General features: G+C 45.1%; 1 protein-coding gene across 2 annotated transcripts in view; it reads right to left on the bottom strand.

Annotated features, from left to right (window-relative positions):
- Positions 1 to 20,755, bottom strand: part of DROSHA (drosha ribonuclease III) — a 669,472-nt gene that overhangs the window by 98,100 nt on the left and 550,617 nt on the right. For both annotated transcript variants that reach the window (XM_078687959.1, XM_078687960.1), the window contains exons 23-24: positions 15,492 to 15,562; positions 2,867 to 2,911 (exon numbers count right to left, since the gene is read on the bottom strand). In XM_078687959.1, coding sequence (XP_078544085.1) covers positions 2,867 to 2,911; positions 15,492 to 15,562 — 116 coding nt within the window. The remainder of the gene's footprint in view (positions 1 to 2,866; positions 2,912 to 15,491; positions 15,563 to 20,755) is intronic.

Raw genomic sequence — 20,755 nt, 5'->3', positions numbered from 1 at the left:
TTGGAGCAGCAGGTGGCTGGAGCCATGAGATCTATAACTCATGTTATCCTCTGGTCCTGATGTATTGAGTTCCTGGTTTGGAGGGGTGACAAGGAACAGGCGAATAATTTAATTGCCAAACTTAATTACAATGAGCTGAATTTGAGACTTGAGGGTGTTGTCAGCGATGTAAGTGTTGTTTTTTTCGATACTAAAGTGGAGGTAGTTAACAACACATTTATCTCCAAGTTGTACAGAAAGAGTACTCCAGGTAACACCCTTCAACATGCTCGCAGCAGTCATCCTTCTAACTTAATTAACAGCATTTTCTATGAGGAATTTCTGCGGGCTCAGAGAAATTGTAGCTCCGATGCAGCATTTTACACAGAATGCAAGACTATGGTCACCAGGTTTACGTAAATATACTACAAACATGCCATACTCAAAACTGCCGTTAGTAAGGGCCAAAACACTAACAGAGAACTGGTTAGCCATTAAACCTTTGCATAACCTACAAACCACCAACCAGGTGAGATTTATCACTACATTGTATCATAAATCAGGTAAAGTTCTGAAGATTCCACAATGAAACTAGGATGCTTTATTAATTAAGGATACTTATTATGACTTATTTCCTAAGGGACAGGTTGAGTAGAAATGAGGCGGTCTCTATTGTGAAGAAATCTGGTGGTTCTTTGAATGGCTTTTACAAATTTGAAGTGTGCAGATTAAGCCATAATGTTAACAATTATTTTCCCCCTTGTCGGGTACTGAAAACAAAATCAATAGATTTCTCAATTGCCATTCAGACTTTTGTGTGTATACCTTGTTTTTCCACAAGGAAAGTTGTATGTAGGCAGCATTGTTCATCCGGTCAATGCTGTGCTGGACCATATGCAATTAAAAACTCAGACAGACAATACTCAGTAGCACAGCACTTTGCCAGCTTACTCAATGGCAGAAGTGGTATTTTAAGATTATTTGCCCTTCATGGGGTATCTGTTAGCAGAAGAGGAGGTACCCGCACACAAAGTCTGAGACAGCTGGAATCCAGATATATTCTGGTGCTCAATACCAGGATTCCAAATGGCTTGAACAAGTACTTTAGGAGATGAACACTGGTCATCAGTGGCTCACTATAGCTGTGTGTTGTATGTCCGCATTTTGCAATTTTGGGAGATGTATGGCACATCAGGTTATTATTTGCTGTATTTAAATTCTCTGATGGTTAGATATCCACTTTCAGTATACAGTTTTTGAATTTTACTTTTCTATATATGTTCTATGCTCTTACAGTTTTGACGACTCCACCTTTGAACGGCAAGATCAACTGATCCTTTCCTGTCTGCATACTACTGCAGGGCGATGCCATTTCTTCTTTGCGCCCATTGAGTCCAAAGACACAAACTGAGATAAAAGAGCTAAGATATCACTTTTACTGGGCACAGCAGTATATGTTCTAGTTTTGGAATATGTAAATTCGCCTTTATATATACAGAATTTATTAAAGGTAATTCAATTATATTTTAATAAACATATAAAATGTATTTTTATATATTTTTAAATGCAAAAAGTTATTAAAATAATTGATAATAAAATAAAACGTAGTTTTTATTAATTTTTAACATTATATATATTTACATATATAATTTTTCTATTTTGAATAATTTAACGTACCACTTATTCGTATAGGTTTTTATTTCAAACTCTAACAATTATTTTCCATGCGAGGGGGTTGCAATAGCAGTACTTGGCTCAGTGCAATGCTAGACTTACTCCAGCCCTGAGCTGGAGTACTTTACTTCTAGAGTTACTACAGCCAAATAGGGGCCCAAAACAGAAGTGCAGTTTGTGAATAGCTATAGGCTTACTCTTTTGTGGGTGGGTTGACAACCCTCCCTAAACCCCTTCCAGATGTTTGTTTAAACCCTCCTTAGTCTCCCATAATTCTATCCCCTTTATTCATAAGCATTTCCTATCTTTACAGCCTCTCCTTTGTGTACCTTCCACATTTACAACTAAAACGTATACCTTTGTGTGTAGAGACTTAGCAGTCAGGGGAAAATTCTCTGCACATTTATATATACGAGAGGCGGAGGTGTAAACTCCACATGTAGGTTTGTGAGTAGCATTCTGCAGTATTAGAAAATGTAGTTTGTGAATAGCACCCATGGCATCTTTTTATTTGACCTGGACGACATTTTTATTTGCCCCGGTTTAATCTTGTGTAATTTCCAGCATTTCACTTCACAATTGTTACATAAAATGCCTGGCATTACGCCATTACGACATGTTGCATGATTGAGACTTTGGTTAAATATCCTATTACTGAAGCAGGAGCACAATGCGAATGAGCCAAATACAAGCAGCTGTTATTCATCTAACATGTAATGTAGCATTTCTTTTAGCATGAAATGCATACTCACACTAAAGAAGAATGCATTGCAAATTAAAAATAGTGCAAAATGTGGAGCTGGCATTTTGCATAATAACATATTTTACTTTTTGGTGTTGCTTCAAGAGATCTTTCCACAAACTAAATGATGCACATTTCACACAGAATCACTTCTTTTGTAGTAAATACAGATTTTAATATGAACATTTCAACTACTGTTTAAACTCAAGAAATCAAAGTAGAACAAAAAATATCAAAAAGCTGCTCAATTTAAAACAAATTCTGCATATCCTCTGTACCAACAGCAAGCAATGGTAGTCTTGGGGAAGTTGCTCATTCATTGTACAGGGAAATAATCAAATGAATGAGCCGGTGAGTAAATGCACTGTTGCCACCAAGGCTGAAAGTCGAAATAGGCATTGGAATGCGAGAACAAATGCATTACTAGAAAAAGGGCTTGGTAATGAGTTGCAAAGAGCGACATTCACTTACCTGGAGTGGATGCTGTGGGTAATGAAGCCATACTTCCTGCAGATTCTGCAAAGATTGAAAGATGTCTTTAATTCTCTGGAGAGCAATTTAACAAATTCCACAACACTGAATACGTTGTCAATGCATGAAATATGGAGCCATTTCAGAGGGTGACAACACATAACAAATTCAATACCGCAGGCAAATGCATTTCAGAAAGATTAGCTGTTGCAGTAAATGGCTTTGCTGCACGATCAGACAGCAACACTTTCAAAAGGACACGCAGAGCTGCAAGTGATCTACAGACCACACCAGTACTAAAATATACACATAAGTGCAGGAACTGGGATGCATAAATCATGGGCGTAGCTTAATCAGTGCAGTTCGAGTGGGTGGGGGGTGAAATTCAAATGTACTAACTATAAAAGTGGTGGGCAGCAGGGTGAATGGGTGTGTTGACCAAGGCTCGGTATGGACTGTTCCCATTAGGAACAGGGTCAGAATTGATTTTCATTAGAACGGCCTCTGGGGCTGATTTAGAGTTTGACAACAGGTACTCCATTACAGAGGTGAGAGAGAATCCAATCAGCCAAACTCGAGATCTGCCCACTCAATTTTGAGTTGAGTGGACCACAAGTTTTCAGCTTATGGAGTAAAATTTTCCTGCAATGTAAACTTCCTCCGATGGAGTACTCGCTGTTGGAGGGAAGTCATCCAATCGTCTGCATTAGAGTGAATGGCTATATGAATTTTTTCTTTTTACAGTCCGTCGAACCCAGGAATTCCTGGCAGTGAGGGACAGTAAAAAAAGGACAGTAAAAAAAAATGAAAATTGCCACTCACACCATGGGAGAAAAAAACGATTTTTCTTTTGCTTTCAAAAACCACCTCCCCCAATGGAAGTTTGTTTTTGAAATGGTAAAAACTTTAGAAACATCTGATGGCCAGCGGTCATGTTTGACTGAGCGGTCCATCAAACTTTTCTTACATTAACAGAAACCGCCATGACGATGGTTCCTGTCAATGTATAGAGATATCTGCGATGTCCGCAGATCCGAAAGACATCACTAAATTTGGAGGGCCAAGTAGAGGTAGAGTGGAGGATGTAAAGTCCTCAGACAGGGTATGCCAAACCCTAAAGTAGGCCCCCTGTCAAGAATGTCAAAGTGGACAAAAAATTATGATTTTCTTTACCAACTGTAGGTTGCACCACCTTATTAAGAAGTCCACAAAGAATGACTATACAAATGTCCATCCAATGTTGAAAGTAGTAAAAGTCCTTTATTCTTCTTTTCAATATCGGTAAATATATACACCAAACAGCCAACGCGTTTCGCTCTATACGAAGAACTTCATCAAGGGTGTAAAACACATTTAAAAACACATGTATAATACAATGTGGTGAAATACATATACATAAATACACACATAGTTAATTATGCACCTACAATTGATAACATTGCTAAAAACAGGAGAGCTTGGCTTGTTGTGAGAGAGTGGGAATACTCCCACTCTTCATACTCAACCCCCATAAACTGTTCACATTTGTTAACTAAGTTAACACAATTACTTTTGTTCATTGCACACTTTTTGTGACTAGCAAATTCTTGCTTGTTAGGAATATCGAACAAGTTACTTACCTTCGGTAACGATATATCTGTAAGAAACAGTAGTTAGTATTAGATTCCTTACCTTAGAATATCCCCAGGCGTCAGACTGGATCCGTAAATTTTTGCGTAGCAGTACCCTTGCGCGTCGGTAGGCGTCGTCTGCGGCTCCGCGTCAGTCGTCGGCGTCGTGGGCGCCGTGATGACGTCGTCGGGAGTACTTAGACGCCGCCTCCGCGTGCTGACGTCAGTTCTTAGACACAGCTTCTCCGCGCCAGAAACGCAGAGCCATGTTAAAAACCAACACTGGTGCCATTGAAACTAGGGCCCTGAAAGGGGATGACCTTAATCCTAGATATCGGTTCGCAGAACGGGGAGGATGGGTGGGTCGGTAAGGAATCTAATACTAACTATTGTTTCTTACAGATATATCATTACCGAAGGTAAGTAACTTGTTCATCTTAAAGAAACAGGTTAGTATTAGATTCCTTACCTTAGACTAGATACCCCAGCAATACCAACCCCGGTGGTGAGTCTGCGAACCAATAATCACACCAGAAAGTCCTGGAGGACGGAACGGCCAAAGAAGCCAGCCCTCCGGACTTGGCTGTCCAGGCAGTTGTGTCTCGCAAACGTGTGCAGCAAGGCCCACATAGCTGCCTGACAAATGTCATGCAAGGGGACTCCCCGGCCCAGGGCAGTAGTAGCCGCCGTGGCCCGAGTGGAATGGGCCCTCAGCCCAACAGGAGGCTCCTTCTTAGCCAAGGAGTAACAAGCCTTGATACACAAGACGACCCACCGAGAGATGGTGCTCTTGTGCACCATCCGACCTTTCTTAGCGCCCACATAACCAACAAAGAGTTGGTCATCCACCCGAAAGTGGCGTGTGCGATCCAAACAGAATGAAATCGCACGTTTTGGGTCCAGACGGTGTAGCCGCTCTTCCTCTTTAGAGGGATGCGGTGGCGGAAAGAAGGTGGGCAAGGTGATGGACTGCCCGATGTGGAAGGCCGTGACAACCTTGGTCAGGAAAGATGGCTTAGTCCGCAACACAACCTTGTCCGGATGGACAGAAAGGAAAGGGGGTGTACATGAAAGAGCCTGGAGCTCACTCACTCTCCTGGCAGAGGTGACAGCAACCAGGAAAGCAGTCTTCAGGGTAAGAAGGCGAAGAGGACAGTTGCGAAGTGGCTCAAAGGGAGCGCACATCAGAAATGTAAGAACAAGGTTCAAGTCCCACTGAGGCATCACAAACGGAACAGGAGGGAACATGTGTGTGATGCCCTTCAGGAAGCGAGTTACAATAGGGGACTTGAACAAAGAAGGTTGATCAGGCAGCCTCAGAAAGGCTGAAAGGGCAGAAAGGTAGCCCTTGATAGTGCCCAGAACAGAGCCCTGCCGGGCAAGAGAAAGAAGGAAGAGAAGAACCTCAGAAAGAGGGGCAGAAAGAGGATCCACAGCCTTTGCTGTGCACCATACCACAAATTTGTTTCACCTGCAGGCGGATACCGACTTTGTAGAGGGACGCCTGGCTGCCAGAATGATGTCACAGACTTCAGGACACAAGTCAAATAGCCTCAACTATCGCCGCTCAATCTCAAAGCATGGAGGTGGAGACTGGACAGGTTCGGGTGGAGGACCGTCCCCTGCTGCTGCGACAGAAAGTCCTCCTGAAGAGGCAGACGAACCAGGGGATCGACTGACATACTGAGTAGCTCTGGATACCAGTACCTTCGTGCCCAGTCCGGAGCCACAAGGATGACTTGGGCCCGGTCGCTTTTGGTCTTCTTCAGCACTCTGGGCAGACGTGGTATAGGCGGAAAGGCGTACAACAGACGACAACTCCACTCGCGACGAAAAGCGTCTCCGAGCGAGTGCCGCCTTGGAAATTCCAACGCGCAGAACTGATGACTTTGCGCGTTCTCTTCGGTAGCGCATAGATCTAACCAAGGCTCTCCCCACTGCTGAAAGAGGCCTTGGGCCACGTCTGAGTTCAGACGCCATTCGTGATTCATCATGCAACGACGGCTGAGTTCGTCCGCCCTGGCGTTCAGAGAACCTGCCAGGTGTTGAACCACCAGGGACACGCCCTGATGTTCCAGCCACTGCCAGAGGCACAGGGCCTCCTGGCAAAGGGTCCACGACCTCACCCCGCCCTGTTTGTTGCAGTACCACATGGCGGTGGTGTTGTCCGTGAACACCTGCACTACACTCCCCCGGACAGAGGGGAGGAATGCCTTCAGTGCTAGATGAATCGCCCGCAGCTCCAAAAGGTTGATATGGAGCCGGGACTCCGCCGGAGACCAGAGGCCTCTGATCTCCGCCTCTCCCATGTGGCCTCCCCAGCCCTGGAGGGACGCGTCCGTCACAACTACGTGCTCGGTTGGGGAAGGGAGAGGGATCTGCCGCTGACCCAATCGCGGTCCGTGAGCCACCATTCCAGCTGTCTGGCAGTGCCCTCGGAGATCAGGACATGGTCGGAGAGGTTGCCCTGATGCTGGGCCCACTGAAACTTCAGGTCCCACTCCAGAGCCCGCATCCGCCACCGGGCGTGATGCACCAGAAGGATGCAGGAGGCCATCAGCCCCAGAAGCCGCAGCGTCAACCTGACCGAGACCCGGGACAAAGGCTGAAAGAGTGGAATCAGAGCCTGAATGTCCCGAACCCGCTGTTCGGGAGGATAAACCCGAAACTGCGCCGAGTCGAGAACCGCTCCGATGAAGAGGAGCTTCTGAGAGGGACACAGGTGTGACTTCGGCATATTGATGGAAAACCCCAGCTGATACAGGAGGTCTGCCGTTGTCTGGAGGTGGCTGACGACTGTCTGGGGCGAGCCCGCCTTCAACAACCAGTCGTCGAGGTAGGGGAAGACTGAAACCCTTAACCTGCGCAGATGAGCTGCGACCACCGCCATCACCTTCGTGAACACCCGTGGGGCGCTGGTAAGGCCGAAGGGGAGCACGGAAAACTGAAAGTGCTCGTGGCCTACCGTGAACCGCAGGTAACGCCGGTGGGCTGGCAGGAAGGGAATGTGAAAATAACCGTCCTGCAAGTCCAATGCTACCATCCAGTCTCCTGGGTCCAGGGCAGCTAAGACCTGAGCCAGTGTCAGCATTTTGAACTTCTCCTTCCAGAGGAAGCCGTTGACGTTCCGTAGGTCCAAGATAGGGCGTAGGACCCCTTTGCCCTTCATTGGTACCAGAAAGTAGTGGGAGTAGCAACCACATCCTACTTCTGGCCAAGGAACGCGCTCGATGGCCCCCTTGGCCAAGAGGGCCATACTTCCTCCTGCAGAAGTCACAAATGATCCCCGACACGCAGTGGTATTGCGGTGGCATGGCTGGAGGGGTCGCCTCGAAGGGGAGGGAGTAGCCCCTTCGGACGATTTGCAGCACCCACCTGTCCGAAGTGACAGTGCGCCAGTGGGAGAGGTGATGGCGAACCCTGCCCCCCCACTGGCGTCACATGGGCCTGAAAGCACGGACTAGGAGGGTTTTGAGGCGGATGCTGTGGGGGAAGGTGTGGACTGACCTCGCCGTTGTCCCCGACCGCCTCCACGGCGGTTTCCACGGCCGCCACCGTGCTGGATGTTAGTCTGCGGTGCGTGGCTGGCGGCACGTGTGGGGGCGCCCCTTCCTTGGCCACGAAAGGAGCGAAAGGCACCCGTTTGCTGGCGCTGGGCCGAGAGGCCCAAGGACCTGGCCGTAGCCCTGGAGTCCTTAAAGCGCTCAAGCGCATGGTCTGCCTTGTCGCCAAAGAGGCGACGGCCATCGAATGGCATGTCCATGAGTGTATTCTGGACATCGGCCGAAAATTTGCCAGATCTCAACCAGGCGTGGCGACGAATCGCCACCGTCGTTGCCATCGCTCTGCCCAGTGAGTCGGTGGTATCCAGTCCACACCGGATAGAATAACGTGCCGCATCTCGGCCTTCCACAAGGGCTTGGCCGAGTTTAGCACGTACCTCCAACGGGCATTCTGGCAGCACGTCCGCAACCTTATCCCACAGAGAGTGGGTGTAACGGCCCAAGGGGCACGCGATGTTGGAAAACCGCAGTCCCAGACTCAGGGAGGAGAATACCTTCTTGCCGTATTGCTCGTACCTCTTGGATTCCCTGTCAGGCGGAGGTGACGGAAATGCGGTCTGGGAATTCGAGGCCTGAATTACCAGGCTCTTGGGGTGGGGTGGGTGGACAGGAAACAAGGGTCGCCCGGGGCCGGGCAGTGGCGGTGAACCGGCTATCTACAGATGAACCTGTAGCGGGCCTGGACCAAGTGCCCAAAAGAACGTTGGTCAAGGCCTCATTAAACGGCAGCAGAGGCTCAGCCGAGCTTGACTGCGGTTTAAGGACCTCAGTGAGGAGGTTAGTCCTCACGGCCGCGACGGGGAGTTCAAGGCCCAAAGCCTTGGCCGCCCGCGTCAGCACCACACTGTAGGTTGCCCCCCTCCTCCGTAGCCACGGTAGGAGGTGGGACAAAACAAGTGCCTGGTGAGGTATCCAGACCACTGGCATCCCCAAGTCCACCTATCCAGTCCTCCTGGGACTGACACTCCCGTGTCAGAAGGTCCTCAGACCCCTCCCAATCCTCCTCGTCACCCATCTCCTGAAATTCAGGGGGGTCATATGATGGGGCCGGTTCGTTGATGTAGAATTCTCCAAACGGCGTAGAAAGCGGCGCCGTTCCGGCGCCGGAACCGGATTGAGGGAGGCATCGGGGACAGCGCCGCCCGAGGACTGCGCCGGAGGTGACACCTGAGGGGCCGGCGCCGGAGAGGTCGTGACGTCAACCGGCGACGACCCGGATCCGGAACCGGATCCAACGGGGGCCTGCAGCGCCAGGGCCGAAGCACCCGATGGTGTTGGGGCCGAAGCACCCGATGGCGTTGGGGCCGAAGCCCCCGACCCGCTAGGGCCCCCAGACGGGTCCGCTGGGCCCGAAGGCGCCGCGGAGGCCGCCGGAGGAGCGAGGGACCTCATGGCCATGAGGAACCGCTCGATCTCCTCCGACGTCGCGTGTGGCCCAGGGACCGGAGGGTATGGAGCCAGACGCGACGCCCGCGACTCCGGCGGAGCCGCGCGGGCGGTGTCACCCGAACCCCGGCCGCGTCACGCGAGCGTCGGGGGGAATTGGAAGAGCGATGACGTCTCTGACTTCTTGTGCTTACCTGACGACTTCGACCCAGAGGGGTGATGTCGACTCCCGGAGCTATGATGGCTCCGACCCCGCGACCGTTCCCTCGACCTCTGTCCGGACCGGGACCTCTCGAGGCGCGGGGCCGACTGCCGGAGTTCGAGCCGCTTGCGGGACTGCTCCTGCCTAGCTTTCGAAGTCAGGGCCCGGCAGTCGGAACAGGTCTTGTCGTCGTGGTCGACGCCGAGACAGTGGAGACACCGACGGTGAGGGTCGGTAACCGACATCAGCCGGTCACAATCCTCACAAGGTTTAAAACCAGGCATCCATATCGGCACCGTTCGGAGTCGAAGACTCGAAGAATGATCAAAAGGGATCAAAAAAGTATAGTAAAAAAATGACTACGGTACCACTTTTTCCAGATCTGCGTTGCTGGCGCAGAAAAAAGAAGAACTGACGTCAGCACGCGGAGGCGGCGTCTAAGTACTCCGACGACGTCATCACGGCGCCGACGACTGACGCAGAGCCGCAGGTGACGCCTACCGACGTGCAAGGGTACTGCTATGCAAACATTTCCGGATCCAGTCTGACGCCTTGGGATATTCTAAGGTAAGGAATCGAATACTAATCTGTTTCTTTCAGATACAATAATTGCTTAAATGTCACCTAAAACCTGGTCCTTTATATGAATCCATCCTTACAAACTAAATGATTCTTGATAACTTTATAACCTAATAGTTGAGCATACTCCATCTCAAGTTAGGAGAATTGGACATCACATATAGACATTTGGAAAAGGATAAACATTTGGACTAGAAAAAAACACAATTTCCTAGACCCCCAAAGAGAATATAACAATCAAATCCTTGTAGATATAATGTAATCCTCATATTGCAAATTAACCCTCCATTGTAAACAGAAACATAGTTTACACCTACCAGGTCAAATCTTTGTTTCCAAGTTTCAACCCGAGCAAACGAAAGTGGTCATCCAGTGTGTTACACTAATTATTTACCGAGACTTACCATCTCAGTTATGATGATAGCAGGCAGAGACACATTATGTCAACTATACTTGTAAAATATAAGCAAACAATAATCAAATCGTTGAAGCTATAGATACACTTTGGTATAGTGTAGCAATAATTTAAAAAAATATATAACTGAGGTGGTAAGTCGCGGTGAATAATTAGTGTTACACACTGGATGACCACTTTCGTTTGCTCGGGTTGAAACTTGGAAACAAAGATTTGACCTGGTAGGTGTAACTATGTTTCTGTATACAATGCAGGTTTAATTTGCAATATGAGGATTACATTATATCTACAAGGATTTGATTGTTATATTTTGTTTGGGGGACTAGGAAATTGTGCTTTTTTCTAGTCCAAATGTTTATCTCCTTTTCCAAATGTCTATATGTGATGTCCAATTCTCCTATCTTGAGATGGAGTATGTTCAATTATTAGGTTATAATGTTATCAAGAATCATTTAGTTTGTAAGGATGGAGTCATATAAAGGACCAGGTTCTAGCGGACATTTAAGCAATTATTGTGATATTCCTAACAAGCAAGAATTTGGCTAGTCACAAGCAGTGTGCAATGAACAAAAGTGATTGGTGTTAACTTAGTTAACAAATGTGAACCGTTTATGGGGGTTAAGTATGAAGAGTGGGAGTATTCCCACTCTCTCACAACACGCCAAGCTCTCCTGTTTTTAGCAATGTTATCAATTGTAGGTGCATAATTAACTAACTATGAGTGTATTTATGTATATGTATTTCACTACATTGTATTATACATGTGTTTTTAAATGTGTTTTACAGCACTGATGAAGTTCTTCAAATAGAACGAAACGCGAATAAACCACTTTTACTACTTTCAACATTGGATGGATATTTGTATAGTTATTCTTTTTGGACTTCTTAATAGGGTGGTGCAACCTACAGTTGGTGAAGTGTATTTTGGTTGTTCTAACCGCCCCAGTGGAACGGCAGGGGCAGTGGAGTTGCACACAGTGTGAGCATAAGGCTCTGTTTTTGGTTCAAATAAGGAGGGAGATTGTACAAAGAGGGAGGTGCATCACAAAAACTTGTTTTTGTATAGGTTGGCTGTTCCCTTGTTGCTTTGTAAAAAATTATGATTTGAATGCTAATCTGAAGTATTGCCAGTGGTTAGACTATTTGCAAGCATTTGTCCCGTCATTTTTTGTGTGTTTGATTGCCAGTAGAAAGCCTGGAAACATGAGAAGGATGCAGTTTTCCAAGCCTTCCACTGCCAATATTTGTGAATTTTATCGGTGCAAATTTGCTGCCTTTTTGGTAAACAGGTTTATTCTTAAGTTTTTGTTAAAAAAAAGGAATAAAACCTCTTAGTGAAAGAAAAAAAAACGTAAAAACCGCTAATCCAAAATATCTCAATCTAAAGTTCCCAAAAACTACGCATGATGCCAGTCTCCCAATATAAACACTATTAGTTTTGAGCTACTTTTGGTTCCATTTGTCTACATTCAGTTCTCTGTAAATCTTCAATTATTGTTTCGTACTTTTCAGTTTTCTACTCTTCCTTTTGTTACGGAGGGAAGAGGTGCGGCGCAACGGCCAGGGCGGCTGACTCCAGAACACGGGGTTCACGGTTCAATCCCCGGTGCCGGCAGCAGGATAGCCCAACACCATGTGACTCTGGGAAATAGCTCGCTTAATCATACCGACGGCTCCCAGCGCCTTGACACTCTTAGGGGTAATTGTTCGCGCTTTACGAATACTGGATTTATTTATTCATTTTACCAAACCATAGCCTTTTCTTTTAACTCTCCCACTCGCTCCACCATCCTTGGCCATTCTTGAAAATCCAAGTTCAGATTTCCCAAATGTATGTTGGTACAAGAACAGCATCAAGAAACACTACACCTGTGCTTTTTAAAGTGGAATGTGACAACCTACAAAAAATTATAATGAGTAACTGTGGTTTTGACAGAGTTAACTGATAAGTACATCTGAATAAAACACTATGCCATCCTGCCTATTTCACTCCCTCCTCAGCCAGGGACTTGCAACAATGTGATCTTTAACAATGAATGGAATATGTTTTGCCATCATAAATATTCAGTGGTGTGCAACAAACTAGTCACTGCTTTCAGGTGCTCATACTATGACTATTCCCCCCCCCCCCCCCCCCCCCCCCGAAAAAAAATTATCCAACCCTAATTTACCCTGGGCTAAGCATATTACTATATCCAGGAACTGGAGAGACACCAACTGGTTTCTACATATTTTCTTTACAGTAGTCATCCTTCTTTCGGTCACATGATTGCCTGTAAGTCCTGTTCAGTACAGCTGTTGCAGCAATCCATCAGAATGTTTGCAATACAGTCATTAAGAGCAGATAATACACAGTCTACTTGCATATTTGCATTTGAAAAGAGCTGGTGGGACATTACAACTACCATTACCAAAAGACTCACATTTTAATTTCTTTAGTTTAATAAGGGTTTGTCTTCGAGTTTAGCTATTCGAATTGGAAATTCCGAAGCGTGCAAATCCTAGCATCTGCCCCACAGAACTGTGGGAAATGAATGTAGGATTGTTACTGTGAATCATTACTAAGGATAACCTCCCTGCATTCTTAGATATATTGTCCAAGCTTAGAATCTTGAACCTCAATCTGTGCTGCACATACACAAATTAGACGAAGTCCCTCTAGTAGCCGTTTGCTAAATTGAATGGCTTCTCCTCAAGAGGACTAACACTCCAAGAACTCAGAAAAATCGAGCGCATAGCCCCAACTTCTCTGCACAACTTTTGGGGTCCTCCGCCTGTGCAACTACATAATACCAATGTCTTACTTTCTGCCTGAGTGCTGCTTTCCAGGATCTGTAAGGCATGGGGGGCCTTTGATGCAGGGAAGGTCTGCGATGAGGAGGGCTTAAAGAGAAATCATAACCTCCCTCCAGTGTATTTCATTGTGACTTCCATAACAAACTGGGTACAGCCAGAGCGCTGGAATAAAAATGTTTCATTGCAAGTTATATGCAAATGTATAAACTTTTGCAGACGGTCTAGGGAGCTTGTGTTGACTTCTCAGATTAGTCTGATGAAGAGTAGGTGAATACAGAACACGGGTGGCTAGATGAGTATCCTAAGTATTAAGCCAGAAGAAGAGCACGGGACACATCCAGGAGCGCACGGGGGAATGATGGAAGTGATGCAACATAAATCAATGCGAATCAGGGAGGAAGGCAGGCTGGATAAACAGTCAAGGAAGGTTGTCCGATACAACCTACTGCAAGGTGGGGTGGGGAGCGAGGGAGGGTCGCACAGAGAACTGACCTGCTCGCAATGAAGGAGATGAAAAGCAATGTGAAGACTTGGGGGAATGACCATTTATCAAGGGTAAGGGGAGAATGTAATAAGCATGTGATGTCACTGGTCTTTAAATTCTGTCACCCCCCTCCTGCTGTCTTCTTAAAAGATCAATACAAGGTACTGTGCCACTATATGTCAATACACGAGACTTGCAAAACTCCATTTCGTAATGAGAAACAATTTATCAAATACTTTTTATCGTGAATAAACTGTACAACAACAAAAAAAATAATTTAACAAGAAAGTTTGCATCAGTTAGCTTAACTGTGACCAGAAAAAATGTAGAGCACCTTCATGTTACATTGAGAATCAGATAGTGGCGATTTGCAAACCACCCACAAATTTTAATCTTTCCAGGAAGCAACGTAGAAGGAACAGAAGATCCTATTTCCAAGGCAAAGTGACACTATATCGAAAGTAACATACAATTCTCACACCACTTTGTTTGCAAACTAATATAACAAGCATTTGTAATGCAATAGGTCTTGCATTTACAAGACTGCGATATTCTGCAAATGTCAATAGCTTAAATTCTCACAAATGCGAGACCTATTGAATTGCAAATATTGTTCCCAAGCGCCCCATGCCGCACTTGCACTTAATAAATGCCAGGCTCCTTTCTTTAGACGAGCTACTTCTAAAGAAAGGGGCATGGCCTCTATTAAGTGCAAGCGCGGCATGGGGCACTTGGAAACAATTGAAAACAAAATATTTGTAAAGCAATAGATCTCGCATTTGCAAGAGTTTAAGCTATTGTCATTTACAATGCCAATAGCTCAAACTCTCCTAAATGCGAGACCTATGGCATTCGAAAGAAGCAGCCGCCATTGTCCCAGCTGCTTGGAAAGTGAAATCGCGAATAGCGTGCTGAATGTAAGAAAAGCACATTGTGCCTAGAGTAGGGCAAAATCCATTAAAGAAAATAGTGCTTACAGACTACACACAGACAGAAGTAAAAGGGCCAGTCCTCATGAGAGGTTACAAATGAAGACAAGGCGGTACCAAGGAGGGACTAACAAGCCGATTACCGAATCAGAAGCCAGCATTCACAAAGGACAAAGACACAAACCAATGAAAAAATGGGCAGAGTTCCAAGTGCATACTCTAATACAGCATGCCTCGCAAAGCAGTGAATACGCTGCCAAGGCTCGACCTAAAAAGACCAGACAGGATTTCGAAAAAAAAAACACTGCATACTGTAGCACAATCAACACTGTGGAAAAGAAACAATAAGATCATATTTAGACGTGTTAAAAAGTCAGACAATCTACCGTGCTTATCAGGACAAAGAATGTTCGTGACACATTTGAAAAAGCTTTTGTCTAAAATGTTGTGTGTGATCACAAACTTCAAACATGTTTAGGCTAGCACAGATGAGGAAATACATCATGAAAACTTTGACAACAGATTGGAATGATTGTGCAACTTTTCAAACAGTCATTCCTTCCATTTTATTGCTCGCTTAGGGGGCAATAATGACTGGAAAGCAGTCACTACAAGACAGTAAAGCAACTACGAGAATTCCAGTAAAATAAAATATACAAACCTGATCATTAAAAAGCAATCGTCCAAATAATTTACGAGCTTCGATCAAGCCGCCCTCCAGGTAGACTGCCCCTGGTGAATAAATAAAAAAAATGTTATACATATTGGGAAAAAAATAACTAAAAAACATGCTTTGAAAGAAAAAAAATGAAAACCAATAACGGTCATGCTTTAATGTTCTATTAGGAACATATCTGTCTATACAGTTTGTTCTCTATATATTGATGGCACAGGCGAAATAAGTAACATTTCAAATGCCAGTTTCGGCTTAGCATTCTTCAGGTGTAGGGGCCAGACTGCAAAGGGATAGAAGAGACGGTTTTTCTAGGGCAGGAGATGACGTTGATAATTTGAAGGTGAATCACCTGCTGCCCTCGGAAAATAGATGGAATTATAATAGATCAAGAGAAGTAGCCAGTGCTTTTTGAGCACTGACACCAAAACCCATACTACATGCGGTAGTTGACTTCAGAAAAAAAAAAAGAAGAAGAAAATCCGAACACATCAGCCTCATTCTGTAGTGACCTCCTCTTGAAGCCAGAATGAACCTAAAATGGCATGGGTCAGATATAAAACTCTATAGCTCACCCTGCCAAAGTACCTGAAAAATAAACGTAACAGTAGGGAAAAGAAAAGTTAGCAGGACAAGTTGTGCCTCTTCAATATATATATATTTTTAAAGCAAAAAAAATCCAAATTTCAGAATGAGTTGTTTTCTCTAGCACTAATAATCTGGAGCCGCCTACTTCAACTCAAACTGAATCCAAATGTAGCCGGATCCTAAGAAGACTTGGGAGCTCACCTTTACCAAGTATACATTTAAACTTTACTTTCTATTCTATCCACAACATGGCAATGTTCATGTTCTAGTTTGTGATTTTCTATTCTAACATTTGAAGAGCTCTGCTACAAATTAGCTAGATTGGCACTATTCCAGCATAGTTAAAAAAAATCATAACTGATGCTGCAGTCAAGCCTAGCGGCGTTAAGTGTAACTTCCAACTGCTATAGGGATATGATGTAATCCTTTTGCCAACTAACAACCGAGCATTAAATGCAGCACACTTGGGGCCTTCATTAAAACTAGGTTAAGAGTCGAGACTATTTAAATTGCACATCTGAAAAAATGGCTCACTGCAACAATGCGGATATCGTGGGCCAGGTTCCCAGAACTTTTCTTGCAAAGCAAATAGCTATTCGTTCTTATTTTACCATGCACTGGAGACAATAGCCTATTTTAATTTTAGACTGTTTTGACAATTGCTTCCCAATAATTTAATAGTGTCAATGCAACCTTTTCTTTTAATGATATTCACAATGCACACATATTTTAAAGTAGTTAGCATCTCCTATGTTAAGATGTGTTCTTCGCCCAATATTCGCCTGTGGTTACAATTTTTACTGATTCAACTTGCTGCCTCCCCGACTCACTGACCAATCTTTCGAAACAGATCCTTTAGTCAATCAGCCAAGCTCAGCCCCCCTAGAGTGTTTACTAAGAAGAGGGTGGCCTGCTTGACTTTTGCATTAGTCTGCTCTGGCTATTTCACCAGTATTATGGTTCACTTGCTTTACTCAACTCCTTTCCATAACTACAGACCCACTTACTGACAGGTTTAATAAATATTCTCAGTCAGATACTGCTTTTATTACATTGGTGTTCAAGTTTGCCTCTCAGCATGCTACTGTGGAGTACTCCACTTTTAAACTGATGCAGTAGTTAAAGCAGCATGCTCAGTGGTCTTGGACAGAGAAGTATGGACTCTGCTTCAACAAGCGTTGCCAAAGTGCAAGCTTACAGATGTTTTTCATTACCCTAGTACAAAAGGAAAATGCTACTTACCAGTATACATCCGTTTTTGGCATGTAGAGCTGTAGATCCGCATACTTTTGCATAGATCGCCATCTGGTGTTGGGCTTGAATGTTTGCAATTTGTTATTGTAGAACTGTTTGTAGACACGAGAAAGGTGACTCCTCCTCTGGTTCATAGTGCGCATGGGCATTGACTCCATCCTTAGATTGTTTTGCCACGAAGGGTGATGATGGAGTTCGTTAGAAATAGAAAACTGTCCATGTGTAATGTATCTAAGTAAGATAGTACTGCAACACATACAGGTGTCAGGGGAGGAGGGTGCGCGTATGCGGATCTACAGCTCTACATGCCAAGAACAGATGCATACTGGTAAGTAGCATTTTCCGTTCGAGGCAAATGAGCTGTAGATCGCATACTTTTGCATAGACTATACAGCAGATCCCCTGTTAGCGGTAGCTACCTGTATGTGTTGTAGTAGTTTGAAAAATTGTTCTTAGTACAGCCTGGCCCACACTGGCTTATTGTTTTTTCCTGCACATCTACACAGTAGTGTTTTGTGAAAGTGTGCGGTGTAGACCATGTTGCGGCTTTGCAAATGTCACCCACGGGGATGTTTCCTAAGAATGCCATGGATGCCCCTATTTTGCGTGTGGAATGCGCTTTAGGGGGAATGGATAAGGTACGTTTTGCTTTTTGGTAGCATATTTGAATGCATTTAACGATCCACCTGGCAAAATTCCAGCTTTTGATATAGGATTGCCCTTAGGTGGTGGTGAGAAAGCTACAAAAAGCTGTTTATTTTTCCTGAAACTTTTTGTCCTTTCAATGTAATAAAGAATGGCTCTTTTGACGTCAAGTGTATGAAGAGTCCGTTCAGCTACTGAGTCTGGTTGAGGAAAAAATACTGGGAGCTCAACAAACTGGTTAAGGTGGAAAGCTGAAACTACTTTAGGTAAGAATTTAGGGTTTGTCCTAAGAACCACTTTATTGTGATGTATTTGCAAAAATGGTTCTTGTATGGTTAATACCTGAAGTTCACATACTCTTCTGAGATATGTGATGGCCACAAGGAAAGACAGTTTCCATGTGAGGAATTGCAATTCACATTTATGTAAAGGTTCAAATGGGGGACCGATGAGGCTAGTAAGGACAACGTTTAAATTCCATACTGGAGAGGGTGGAATTCTGGGAGGAATTTTTCTTTTAAGGCCTTCCATGATTGCTTTGATGGGAGGTACCCTAAACAATGATAAGTGTTGTCTGTTTTGTAACTAAGCCGCTATAGCAGCAAGATGTAATCGTAAAGATGTGTATGCCAGGGGGAACATCCTTTACGACGCGGATGTTACCCCGCGCTACCATTACGACGCGTCTCTTACAACGCAAGTTGTAACCACGACTTGCGCTGGAGGGCGCTCAAGGACAAGGAATAGTTAATTCACTATTCCAACACCTTCCCTACTATCCACAGGGACTGGTGTTGGAATAGTAAATTCAACTATTCCTAAGTCCGCACCCTACAGCGCAAGTCGTGGAAACACGCATTGTAACGGTACGCGTGGTAATAGCCCGCGTCGTACCGTCATACATCCGTATGCCAGATGACATCTTTGTAGATGCAGGAGATAACAGATCATTTTTTGAGTTGAAGCATCTAGTGGATTGATAGTGTTGTCATTGCAGTAAATATTAAATCTTTTCCATTTAGCTGCAAAGCATGCACTAATGGTAAGACGTCTAGCTTCTTTAATGAAGTTCATACAGTCAGATGGGAGATTGAGGTAACCAAACTCTAAGACTTCAGGAGCCAGATTGCTAGGTTCAGTTGAGCTGCTTCTGAATGTCTAACCTCTCCATGGTTCTGTGTGAGAAGCTTTGGGGAGAGGTGCTGAACTACTGAGTTCTAGCAGTATCGTGAACCATGGTGTGTCGGGCCCTTGTTGGAGCAACCAGGACCATTGTGAGAGACTGTTGAGTGAGTTTGCGCACCAGTAACGGAATGAGCGGGAGAGGCGGAAAAGCGTACCCAAATCTGCCTGACCAGTTCATCCATATCGCATTGCCTTTGGACAATGGGTGTGGATGCCTTGTGGTGAAGTTTGGGCATTTTGTGTTTAAATGTGTGGCAAACAGATCTATGTCTGGGTGGCCACACATTTGAAAAAACGGAAGAACTGGCTGATGAAGTTCCCATTCGTTAATCTGAATGCTGTTGTTGACGACTGAGCAGATACGCAATTTGATTCTGTATCCCAGGTAGATGCTCTGATACTTTTTTGAGGAATGGCTCATCTCCAAATGCTCTGTGCTAGGCGTGAAAGCTGCAGAGAGCGCGTGTCCCCCCCACTGTTTTTGTATATAGTACATTGTCTTCATGTTGTCCGTCCGGACGAGGACAGTTTTGCCTAGGAGATGTTTCTGAAAAGACTTTAGGGCAAGAAATATGGCTAGTAACTCCAGACGATTGATGTGGAGGAGTTTTTGTTGAGGGGTCCCCAAACCTTGAATGTTGTGGTTCAAGAGTTGAGCTCCCCTGCCGGTGAGCGATGCGTCTGCCTAACGGCTAGGACGTTCGACGTCGGACCTGGGAAACTGGGTTCAAGTCTCGGTAACGAGGCTGAACATCCTGTGATTCTGGGCAAATCACTTAATCTCCCCGTGCCTAACAAAAATGAATGTGTGTCCTCATGTAACGTAACTGGTGCTATGTAAAGAGCTCTGATACCCGATTCAGTGGCGGGTCAAGTTCGCACTATATCAAACTCTGCAAAAAGGCCGCCCTTTGGAAAGATTTTGTGTGTTCCACCATTGCAGAGAGCGATATGTGCGACTGTCTACCAACACCAGATCTGTAAGATGACCTTGAGCTTGGTTCCACTGTTGCGCTAGACATTCTTGTAGCGGACGCATTTAGAGTCTTGCGTAAGGGACAATTAAGATGCAAGAAGCCATCATCCCTATTAACTGCATTAACACTCGAGCTGGTGACGAGTGTTGCGGTTGAAATTTTGTTATGAGGGCTTGCATATTGGCTATCCTGGCTGGATTGGGGTATGCTAAGTTGTGCAGCAGCTGGATTGTGTTGTGTTTGTTGTACACAACTGCTGAGTGAATTGGCTTTTATGAGCCATTTGTCTAGGAAAGGAAACACATGAATGTCTTGTCTTCTTAAATGGGCTGCTACCACTGCGAGACAGTTTGTGAAGACTGGGTGCTGTTGTGACCCCAAATGGAAGGACTTTGAGTTGGTAATGTTGTCCGTCCACCATGAACCGTAGGTATATCCTGTGAGCAGGGTGAATAGGAAGGTGGAAGTAGGCATCCTCGAGATCTAGAGTGGCAAGGAAATCGTCTTGTTGGAGCAGTGAGGGGACCTGTTGTAGCGTAACCATGTGGAAGTGGTCGGATTGTATGTACAGGTTTAACGGTCTGAGGTCTAATATTGGCCTGA

This window comes from Lissotriton helveticus, chromosome 4_1 (genome assembly GCF_964261635.1).
Source record: "Lissotriton helveticus chromosome 4_1, aLisHel1.1, whole genome shotgun sequence".
In the NCBI taxonomy this organism is placed as follows: domain Eukaryota; kingdom Metazoa; phylum Chordata; class Amphibia; order Caudata; family Salamandridae; genus Lissotriton; species Lissotriton helveticus.
The sequence above is the reverse complement of the archived record's forward strand: the minus strand, read 5'-3'. Positions and strand labels throughout refer to the sequence as shown.